General features: G+C 45.2%; 1 protein-coding gene across 3 annotated transcripts in view; it reads left to right on the forward strand.

Moving 5' to 3' along the window:
• NOX4 (NADPH oxidase 4) overlaps positions 1-1,953 on the forward strand; it is a 112,203-nt gene extending 110,250 nt beyond the window's left edge. For all 3 annotated transcript variants that reach the window (XM_081909884.1, XM_081909882.1, XM_081909883.1), the window contains one exon: positions 1,374-1,953. In XM_081909884.1, coding sequence (XP_081766010.1) covers positions 1,374-1,494 — 121 coding nt within the window. In that variant the 3' untranslated portion in view covers positions 1,495-1,953. The remainder of the gene's footprint in view (positions 1-1,373) is intronic.
• Positions 1,954-12,019: the final 10,066 nt, after the last annotated feature.

Raw genomic sequence — 12,019 nt, forward strand, 5'->3', positions numbered from 1 at the left:
CAGAAAGAAACGCAAACTGTGATTCAGAAGCTCACTAATCAGTCTGCAACTTTGGGTAGAATTAATTTGCAAAATAGGATGTTGGTGAGCTTTTTCCCCCCGTCTTCTTTGAAAAATTACATTAATGCCTGGGAAGTGATTAGAACATCTGGCATCATAAATATCTGGGTCGTCACATATGAAGTGGCCCTGGCAGTGTTGAAAGAATGGTTAATTGTGACTTTCCCACGGGAGATTATAGGTGGGAGACCCTTGGTGGGCCCTGTCAATCCGGGATCAGCTTATTTGGGCACCAGACCAATTAAACTAATTTCAGCCTCCCCTTGGGAGGCTGGAAGCCTTGTGCCTTACGAAGATGGACAGATGCCAGCGAATTTGTGCATCCTGCCATCGGCCCCATAGAGGTCTGTCTGGACAGGTTTGGTGAAGTGTGACAGCCACCTGCTCTTGTCTTAAAAACAAACCCTCTGAGCTGAGATAAGAGATTTGGGGGCTGCGGTGGGATAACTCGGTGAAAACTTTGATTCAGTACGCAGTACCTGTGAGAAAGGTGGATTTCATGCTAGAGATAATTAGGAAAGAAGAAAATAAAGTCCTGATCACTGCACCTCAAAAGAGATGACAGGGAAGGAAAATGTGCAGAAAAGGGAATCAGATTTTTTATAAAATAAAATAAAATAAAATAAAATAATAAAATACAGTTGTACCTTGGATCTCAAACACCTTGGCTCCCAAACAAATTGGCTCCCAAACAATCAAAACCTGGAAGTGAATGTTTTCAAACATTCTTTTAGAAGCTGAACATCTGACGGGACTTCCACGACTTCCAATAGGCTGCAGGAGCTTCCTGCAGCCAATCAGAAGCTATTCTTTGGTTTCCGAATGTTTTGGAAGTCCAACAGACATCCGGAACGGGTTCCGTTAGACTTCCAAGGTATGACTGTAAAAATAATAATAATGTATATATACCCCCAATCATAAGAAATATCAGTGCCCTTCTTAAATCTCTGCTCTGGAGGGCTGGTGGGGGGAACCTAAAACAGATTTAGGGGCCACACAGGAGGAGGAGATGGGCAAGTTCCATTTCAATCATAATAATAATTTGTGCAAGTGGAAATCCTTGCTCTGGTGGAATGAGTTATCTAGCACTACAGTGGATACAAGCCAATGAAATTTAATTTGTCAATCAAAAACCACCTGTCAAAGTTGGCCAATGGTGTGAAGAGATCAGGATCTGGTCCTCTCTGGGCCAAAATGGTTCCTGACCATTGTTTTAAGGTCTTCAAGCTGGGGGAGGAGATGGAATCTGGTCTCTGCTTCAGGCATACAAATGTATTGAGCTATCATGGTGACCCTGTTTTTGATCTCCACAGGAAGACAGTTGGCGTTTTCTGTTGCGGACCCAATGGAATCTCAAAAGCCCTCCACAAACTGAGCAACAGCAGCAACCCCTATGGGACGAGGTTTGAATACAACAAAGAATCCTTCAGCTGAAAGCCCCCGGGGCCTAATAGGGACTGTTTGGAAGGCCTGAGTGCAATTGAAAAGACTTCAAAAGCGAGCGGCGGAATTAGCCTGACGTCGCATACCAAAGAGTGGCCAGTCTTTCGTCTGTGCATTTGTGTGTGTGTGTAATTTATAACTATTTAAAACTCTAGAAAGGCAAAGAAACAAAACGAAATACGTTCTAGCACGAAAGCCGAAAAACCTTAGGAGTTGGCCGTTCATCTTTACAGAGGGCCTGAATTAGCTGAAGGCGGTTAGAGACGCATAGCGTGGCTTATATGGCTGGCTTTAAGATCAATCTGTGCATTATTTGAAGTTTCTCCACCTCAGGGCAGCAGACCCTAGAAAGGGGCACTAGATTGATCAGGCTGAGGGGGGCGGGAAATGTATTGGAAGCAAAATGCTGCTCTGCGCTGGCAAATAAATAAAGTGATTTTGAAACGGAAAGGCTTTGAGCAAAGTTGTTACAGGATTAATAGCAGAGGGGAAAGGTTCTGCAAGGTCCATGGGGGATACCCCTGCTGCATATAGTTTGTAGGGAACAGATCACACCTGTTATATATGCAGACACTCACTCCAATACCCTGTTTCTTCTGCGCTGCATGAGACTGAATACCTCTTTACACATTATGCTTTTCCACGTCTCCTGCGGTTTGAATGTTCACCTGTATCACAGCAGATCCACTGATAAGGATCAATATCAATGGCTGAAACTGCCAAGGTGGGCACCTCGAGGGGAAGGAAGACCCTAGCAAAGGGATTTCCAGTGGGTCCCTATGTGACGGTTTTCATACATAATGCAAATTAAATCGCATTGCAAAAATTGCAACCTAACAGTTAGCACAGGAGCACGGTCCCCTCACCCAAGTTCTGTCTCTTAAACTGGCCCTGGCAGGGTCTTCCCCAAGACCTTGTTTCCATTGTGCTGTTCCAGGAAAAGTAGTTGCAAGCCCTTATAAAACACAGAAACACCATAAAGAGACAGAAACTTAATGGTTTTGAGGAATGGCACACATCATTTCAAATGCATATACAAAACAGTGTCCCCCCCCCCTTCCTGCTTCAAAGTGTTCAGGGCCCACAGAAAGAAGAAAAGGTGTGGCACTCATCTCGCTTTCAGGCTGAGGGAGCCGGCGTTTGTCCACAGACAGCTTTCCAGGTCATGTGGCCAGCAGGACTAAACCACTTCTGGCGCAACGGAACACCATGATGGAAACCAGAGCACACAGAAATGCTGTTTACCTTCCTGCCGCAGTGGTACCTATTTATCTACTTGCACTGGTGTGCTTTCAAACTGCTAGGTTGGCAGAAGCTGGGACAGAGCAATGGGAGCTCACTCCTTTGTCCGGATCTGAACTGCCAACCTTCTGATCGGCAAGCCCAAGAGGCTCAGTGGTTTAGACCACAGCGCCATCCGCAACCCCTCGGTGCGGTCATATGAACTGTTTGCCCATAATGGTCGCTTTCCTACTGAACATGTGCAGCATTATTAAAGTTAGCCAGTCGGGTGCAGTGGTTTGAATATCAGAGAAGGACCTGGGAGACCAGGGCGCAAAACCCCACTTGGTCCTGCAGCTCCCTGGGTGACCCTGGGCCTGTCAATGATTCTCAGGCTAACTTGCCTCACAGTGTTGTTGTGGGGATTGAGTGAGGAAGAGGTGAGCTATGTACCCCACTTTGAGCTCCTTGGAGATAAAAGTGGGATATAAGTTCAATAAATGAATGAATGCAGCAATAGACTACATGGGGCACCCGGGAAGGCTGAAGTGATGAGATGATATATAGGAGAGAATAAAGGATGCTGGCAAACACCCCTTGGCTATTTCAAAAGTAAGGTATGCAAATAATAATAATAATAATAATAATAATAATAATAATAATAATAATAAATAATGTGTTCCCACCTTTGAGAATTTCAGGGGGGAAATCTCTTTGATAATTTTTTGCATGCATTTTTTAACATATTGATAAATGCAAGCGTCGTTGCACAGAACTGCTTGTTCTGTGCACGCAATGACATTTAAAGCTTTGTAGATTCCACCAATATTGGGGGGAATGTAATTACATTCCAGTGTTCCTGTTGGAAAAAACAACTTCCCACCTCTAGTTCTTAAATCTACACCTTTTGCTTGGTGATTTGTATTATTCCTGCTGGGTGGAGAAGTGTTGCTATCAAAGGGTTAAAAGAGTAGCAGAAACGCTCTAATCACTGAGCAGCTGGAGGTCATTAGGCTTCCAGGAACATGAGTCTGTATAAATAGTCCCCCTGTTTGTTTGTTCTTCCCCCTTCTCCCTTTTGGGTGTGTGTTTTGCTGAGATGTGTGGTTCGTCGCCAGGGTTGTTTTTTGGTGTTTTGTAAATAAACCTTATTTTTGATTTACAAACCGCATGCTCCAGGACTCCTTTTTGGGAAGATGCTGCCTCTCCTGCCCTTCTTAGCTGCTGCGCGAAATCCTCTGCCGTGGTGAGACTTTTAAAGAAGGAAGTGCACTGGGCATTTACATTAAACTAATTAAAGTTTAATGGGACAGGTTATGGTTGTTTGTACGTCAAGAAGGAGATAAGGAGAGCAGTTCAGAGTGATTTATGCAAGGACTGGAGTGAAGACAGAAGCGGTTGCCGACAACGAAAGCCTCCAAAGCAGCTTGAGTCCTGCAACGTGCCTAGAAAAGTTTTAAAGAGGCACTGCGCAGTTTGTACTTGCTGGAAGACGTCTGATTCCTCAAGGAGCCACCTCAGCAGCTGGGAGACGGTCTACAGGTGTGTGAGTATCGTTCCTAAGCCCCAGGGAGGATGGCAGAGTCCCAGGAAAGTTTTACTGTCCCGTTTACGCGACTCAATGGGAAAAATTGGCAAGATTGGAAGGCTAGAGTAAGGGTTTGGTTGCAAGCAAAAGAGTTGTGGAGCTGTACTGAAGCACCGCCTTTACAGGCAGCTGCAGACGCGTCTGCAGAAGCCAAAGCAGCAGCAGCAGCTTCACAGAAACGCGACAGGAAAGCCCAAGGTCTACTAGTTTTGGCAGTGGGACCAGAGCAAATGCCTTATGTTTCTGAGTTAAAGAACACGCATGAGGTCTGGACGGTTCTGCAGCGGTTAAATTCCAGAAACACTGCGGGGGCCAAGATCCATGCTACAAGATGTTTGTTTGATTTACGTCTCCAACCGGGAGCGTGTGTGAAAGAACATATTGCCAAAATGGTGTCTGCCTTTAATCAACTAAGACAGCTGGGCATTCCTTTCTCTATGGAGCAGCAGTCATACATATTGTTGTCTTCTCTTGATAAAAGCTATGAGACTCTAGCTCTAACTTTGGAAGCTATGCCTTCAACTGAATTAACCCTTGAATACATTTCTTCTCGGCTTGCGGATGAACAGGATAAAAGGCAAAGAGAAAGAGGTTTGTCTTTAAAGGGGAGTTATGCTGTGCCTAAGAGTGTTGATGCTGAGTTTGAGCACACAGTAAATGCTTTTGCAGCTAGACACTGTTTTCGCTGTGGTTCCCCTTCCCACCTAATCAGGAATTGCACACGTGAACCTGGTCAAGACAGCAACAAGGCCGTTACCCCTAGTTACCAGACAAGGAGTTCCAGGGGACGTCGAAGAAGAGGAGGAGGTCGTGGCTACTCCCACAGCACACAGCACATGGCTTCAGCAATGGCGTTGATGCAAGGGCGTGGCCAAGGCAGCAATCTACGCTGGTTGATCGACAGTGGTGCATCTCACCACCTGGTGGCGCCATCTAGTGTACGTTTGCAGAATTGCAGACATTTGCAAACCCCTAAAGTTGTGACAATGGCAGATTCAACTAAACGTTCCTTAGAGACTGTAGGCACAGTGTTCTTGAATTGTTTGCAAACAGAAATTGATGCCTACGTGCTAAAGGGACTGAAGGGGTGTATTTTGTCTGTGTCAGAACTTGATAGAAATGGGTTTAAAACTGTGTTTGAAAATGGGGTTTGCACTATTTCAAAGAATAACGTATCTCTTTTGCAGGTGGAATGCAGAAATGGGTTATATTATTTTGAGACAAGTCCAGATGAAGTTGAACAGGTTCATGCTGGTTGTGTGAACACGCCTACCCATAATTCTTGTGTTCATTTATGGCACCGCCGTTTAGGGCATATTAATTTTCAGTATGTTAAAAGGCAACCTGAATTATCAGAAGGGTGCAAATTGAACAAATGTACTAAGTATTTGGATTGTACTGCATGCAAAAGTGCGAAGGTTCATAGATGCAGCTATCCCAGTTCAGATAGGAAATCTGACAAAGTATTCCAACTTGTGCATATGGACCTGTGTGGCCCAATGCCTGTTGCTAGCATGGGAGGTTCAAAGTATGCACTGTGTCTCTCGGATGACAAAACAAAGGTTACATGGTTTTTTCCTCTCAAAACAAAAGCAGATACTGCAGAAACAGTTAAAAATTGGGTTCATGCGGTAGAACTTGAATTCGGTACTAGAGTACTTGCTTTTCAGACAGACAGAGGGTCAGAATTTACCGGGTCTGTGTTGCAGAATTTCTTTAAGAAAAAGGGAATTAAGCATCGTCTGTCTACACCTTATTCCCCCCAAGAAGGAGGCGTGGCCGAACGTAAAAATAGGGTTCTGCAAGAGTTGGCAAACTCTATGTTGTTTGATGCTAAACTTCCTCAAAGTTACTGGGCGGAAGCCTGGCAGGCGGCTACTCATATTCTGAACCGAGTATATAATTCGGTGATTGATACTACGCCTTATTTTGCTTTATATGGGAAGAAGCCCAAAGTTAATTACTTTCGGGTGTTTGGATCTCAAGCCTATGTACTTATCCCAAAAGCGTTAAGGAAAAAGGGAAGTCCAAGGGCTAGGAAACTCATCTTTTGCGGGTACGAACCACATGCCAAATCTTGGAGGTTTGTGGACCCAGGTGGGGATACTACAAGAGTGGTCCTCAGTAGGAGCGCTGATTTTTGTGAGCAGTCCGGGTGGACTCACTTACACGCTAACCCTGACATTTTGAGAGATGATTTAGGCATTCATGCTGAGAAAGAAAGTCCAGAGAGTGATGAGCCAGAAGGGGATGGTGCACATGGTTCAGATGCAGATTCTGATCAGGCACGAGATTCTTCTCCTAAGGTAGAAAAGCCAGAATCTAGGAGTGCTCCAACTTCGCCAGTCAGTAGGCCTAGCAGACAGCAAAAGCAAAGCAGGTCACCTGCAACACCAAGCCCAAGGGAGGTATCTAAACGGAGGTCTTTATCCCTAGAGGCACGTCCAGACATAAAGTCTGAGACAGATTCTGACAGCCAACGGTCAGAGGGGGCACAAGAGGAGCAATTGCGCAGGTCAAGTCGTGCAACGAAGGGCAAGCCGCCAGAGCGGTTTAAGGTGACAAGTGTATACGTAAATATGGCACAGTGTGAGCCAGAAAGCTATATGGAAGTACAACAGCTTCCAAGCTCAGAAGCCGTAAAGTGGCAGGAAGCAATGGAAAAAGAGATGGCTTCAATGAAGTCTCTCGGTGTGTTTACAAGTACAGAGCTTCCGAAAGGGCAACAAGCTGTAGGTTGTCGATGGGTATATCGTTTAAAGCCCACAACCACTGAAGAGTTGCAATATAAAGCCCGACTAGTTGCAAAAGGGTTTTCGCAGCGCAAAGGTGTTCACTATTCTCAAATCTATGCCCCTACTTCAAGATCGGAGTCATTAAGAATGCTTCTAGCCTCTTCAGCTAAGAAGGGAAATAAGCTGTTTCATTTTGATGTCAATGTGGCTTATTTAAATGCAGACTTACAGGAGGAAGTCTATATGACACCACCACCAGGTTTTGAAGGAGACAAGCCAAACCAGGTCTGGCGCCTACACAAATCCATTTATGGGTTGAAACAGTCCGCCCGTAATTGGAATTCCTGCTTAAACGATGCTCTAGAGAGCATGGGGTTCAGAAAGAGCGCAGCAGATGCGTGTCTTTATCTAAAAGGCTCGGGATGTGAACAAGAAGCAGTTTTGATATTTGTTGACGATTTATTATACAGTGGAAAGGATGATAAACTTGCACAACAATTTGCCACAAAGCTTGGAGAAAGGTTTCAGATAAAATCACTAGGCAATGTATCTGTTTATCTAGGAGTTAAAATTCAGCAAGATGAAAATGGTAACTATTGGCTTAGCCAAGAAGCTAAAATCCAGCAGTTGCTGGAAAGGTTTAAAATGAACAACTGTGCTGGTGTTAAAACCCCAATGGAGTTAAGTTACACAAAGGATGCTCAAACTGAGCAAAAGGCAGAGTTCTGTAATCCCGGGGTTTACCAGTCAGCGATAGGCAGTCTACTCCACATTGCACAGTGGACTCGGCCCGATATAACATATGCTGTCAACATGCTGTGTAGACAAGCTGAAAAACCATCAATGCATGCTTGGCAAGGAGTAAAAAGAGTTTTAAGGTATCTCCAAACTACCAAAAGCTTTCGCTTAAAACTATCAGCAGAGGGCAGCACACAACTTGAATGTTGGGCCGACAGCAGTTGGGCAGATGCTGGACCAGATAGAAAATCAGTGTCAGGAATAGCGATAAAATTTGGAAATGCACTAATTGGTTGGAGATCAAGAAAACAATCACTTATAGCTTTAAGTTCAACTGAATCTGAGTTCAATGCGTTATCAGATATATGTAGAGAACTGGAATTTTATAAGCAACTGGTACAAGAATTGTTTGGAGAATGTTCCCTACCTATCAGAGTGTGGGAAGACAATCAACCTTGTATTAAACTAGCTAAATCAGGTCAATTCAAGGCGCACACAAAACACTTGGATATCCGTTATCAAAATGTATGCCAAAGTGTAAAACAAGGTTTAATTGAACTAAAGTATTGTCCAAGCCAAGAAAATCTCGCAGACGGTTTTACAAAAGCTTTGAGTCCGCAATCTCATAAATGTTTCTGTTCAGGTTTAAATTTGTATTAAGGTTGGTACAGCTCAGTGTTACGAGCGAGAGGGGGTGTTGCTATCAAAGGGTTAAAAGAGTAGCAGAAACGCTCTAATCACTGAGCAGCTGGAGGTCATTAGGCTTCCAGGAACATGAGTCTGTATAAATAGTCCCCCTGTTTGTTTGTTCTTCCCCCTTCTCCCTTTTGGGTGTGTGTTTTGCTGAGATGTGTGGTTCGTCGCCAGGGTTGTTTTTTGGTGTTTTGTAAATAAACCTTATTTTTGATTTACAAACCGCATGCTCCAGGACTCCTTTTTGGGAAGATGCTGCCTCTCCTGCCCTTCTTAGCTGCTGCGCGAAATCCTCTGCCGTGGTGAGACTTTTAAAGAAGGAAGTGCACTGGGCATTTACATTAAACTAATTAAAGTTTAATGGGACAAGAAGCCCTGGAGCTGCAGGTAAATTGTGTCATAACACATTTATCAAATGACAGAAGAAGCCACAGAAGAATTCAGGAAGTCGGAAAAGTATGGGAGGATGTTAATATTGATCAATATACTGCTGAACGGGAAGAGAAGCCTCCTGATTTATCATCTGTGCTTGTGTAAGAAATGCAAAAGGGGGAGGGTGTGATTTTTAACAGAGCAACCAGTGCTTTGAGCAGACACCTACCACGAGTTGTCTGACCTCACTTCGGTTCTTCGAAGAGTTCTGCATCCCTGACTTTCCAGGAGAGGTACTTCTTCACACTGCACACTGTTAAACTCTGGCATCCGTAGCCACAATATATACTGATGCAAATCAATGTGGATGGCTAAAACCTAGCTCAATTGGTTAGAGCGTGGTGTTGATAATGCCAAGGTTGCAGGTTCAATCCCCATATGAGAAAGCTTCATATTCCTGCATTTCAGGGGTTTGCACTAGAATGATCCTCAGGGTCCTTTCCAACTGTACAATTCTATGATTCTATAAACGGAGGTTAAACAAATGGTTTGAGGATAAGGCTCTCAGTGGCTGCTCACCAAGATGGCTATGTAGTACCTCCACTGCCAGAGACAGTATACCTTACTATATCAGTTGCTGGAAATTATGGGAAGAGGACTGTTGCATCTGGTTGGGCACTGTGAGAATCAATGACTTCCCTTCTTCTCTTTCCATGGTTCATTTTGCATTACATAAATCCTGCATATTTTATATAAACCAAACCATTCCATAATCCCATTGTTACTTCCATCAAAACTTATTTACACTGTTGAATTTATCTTAATGCTGCCAGTGTTTCCAAGTGTACACAGTTATCCCCCCTCCATATATTCAATAAACATTTTCCAATCTTCTTTAAACAAATGTTCTTCTTGTTCTCTTATTCTATAAGTTAGATCCTCAAGCTGTGCATATTCCAATAGTTTAAGTTGCCATTCTTCTTTGGTTGGGACCTTGCTTGTTTTCCATTTTGGGGCTAACTAAACACGGCCCTAAGGGATGCGGGTGGCGCTGTGGGTTTAACCACAGAGCCTAGGACTTGCCGATCAGAAGGTTGGCGGTACGAATCCCCACGACGGGGTGAGCTCCCGTTGCTCGGTCCCTGCTCTGCCAACCTAGCAGTTCGAAAGCACATCAAAGTGCAAGTAGATAAATAGGTACCGCTCCGGCGGGAAGGTAAAAGGTGTTTCCGTGTGCTGCTCTGGTTCGCCAGAAGCGGCTTAGTCATGCTGGCCACATGACCTGGAAGCTGTACGCTGGCTCCATCGGCCAATAAAGCGAGATGAGTGCCGCAACCCCAGAGTCGGTCACGACTGAACCTAATGGCCAGGGGTCCCTGTACCCTTTACCTTAAACACAGCCCTGATCCAGCAGACTCATCTTATGAACTTATGCTCATTGATCCCATCTCCTGAACCAACCTTACCTGTGGGAGGTCCAAGACCAAGGACTGGACCAATACTGAGGACGGAAATAACTCCATTCTGGAGAGCCAGTGAAAAGCCCATAAGCAGCACCTGGGCACAACAGAACTTTGCCCTCTTGTCGTTCCCAGAAACTGGCATTCAGAAGCACACTGCCTCTGATAGTGAAGGTAAAACACAACCACCAGGGTTAGCAGCTACTGATAAGTCTTTGCATGCACATCTAATCACGTTCAACAGGGAATGAATGAGCATCATGACGTGCCTCTGTGTTGCATTGACTGGTGCACACTTTGCTGGGCTGGGTGTGAGGTGAATATCTATCTGGGAAAGAACATGACTGATGCCAACACACTGTGCCTGCCTGCATTAAGCATCTGCATTTGGCTTTTGAATGTCACTGCCTTCTTAACTCCTTTGTCGCCAGTTATGTAAAGCAGTTCTCTGAGTGTAAACGGACCTGACGGTTTGATAAATAAATATTGGGCTATTTGTTTGCTGACCCCAGGTAAGGACAAGTTGGAAGGCGAGAAGTGGAGTTACATAAATGTCTGGTGTACATTGGAGTACAAGGAGGAGAATGAGAGGCAGAGAGAGAGAGAGGGAGGGAGAGAGAGAGAGAGAGAGAGAGAGAGAGAGAGAGAGAGAGAGAGAGAGAGAGAGAGAGAGAGAGAGAGACAGGCTGGCAGGCTGCTGCTGCATTGCTTCAGTCGCACGGGCCGCACATTAAAATTCTGTCATTGCAAGGTCATTGCGCCAGTCTTCTGATCCTCATCTGCCCTCCTCCCTTTGGGCACAGAACTTGGGCATGAAAATGAGAGTGCAAGCCTGCCTCTGCCGACAAATGGAGCGATGCATCTTCAATCTGTCGCAGGGCATCGCTGGCCCCAGATGTCCCTTTGGGGAAGATTGCATCATGATAATTCTGCTGTCCAATTTGTCATTCTCACCCACCCACCCCGTTGCAAGGAAGAGGGTTGTTTGAACTCTGAGCGATGCAGCTTTGATCTGGAGTGAGTGAATACCCCAGTCCTGGCATTAATAATCCTAGTGGTATGTTGCCTCTCGGCAGCCTCTTCCGGTGAGAATGTCCTGGTGTGCACTCACAATGAACACTGTGTGTGTGTGTTTGATTAGGGATGCTGTGTGCTGCTCTCCCGAAACTCCTGGGAAGAAGCCACTAGAGACAGAAGAAAATAGACACAATGGGGAGAAGCACAGAAGCCCTGGGATTATTTTATGGGATTATTGCTGTGGGTTAAACCACTGAGCCTAGGACTTGCCAATCAGAAGGTCGGCGGTTCGAATCCCCACAATGGAGTGAGCTCCCATTGCTTGATCCCTACTCCTGCCTACCTAGCAGTTCAGAAGCACATCAAAGTGCAAGTAGGTAAATAGATACCACTCCAGTGGGAAGGTAAATGGCGTTTCCGTGCGCTGCTCTGGTTCGCCAGAAGCGGCTTAGTCATGCTGGCCACATGACCTGGAAGCTGTACGCCGGCTCCCTCGGCCAATAAAGCGAGATGAGCGCCGCAACCCCAGAGTCGGCCACGACTGGACCTAACGGTCAGGGGTCCCTTTACCTTTACCTTTATAATGATCAGTTAGCCTATGTTGTGCATATGTCTATATCTCTATACGCCAGCTGTGCAGAGATTGGTTGGGCTAGTTACATTTGCAAGCAATTGGTTCCAATAACACGGCA

Source organism: Podarcis melisellensis (genome assembly GCF_964234715.1).
Source record: "Podarcis melisellensis genome assembly, chromosome: 4".
In the NCBI taxonomy this organism is placed as follows: domain Eukaryota; kingdom Metazoa; phylum Chordata; class Lepidosauria; order Squamata; family Lacertidae; genus Podarcis; species Podarcis melisellensis.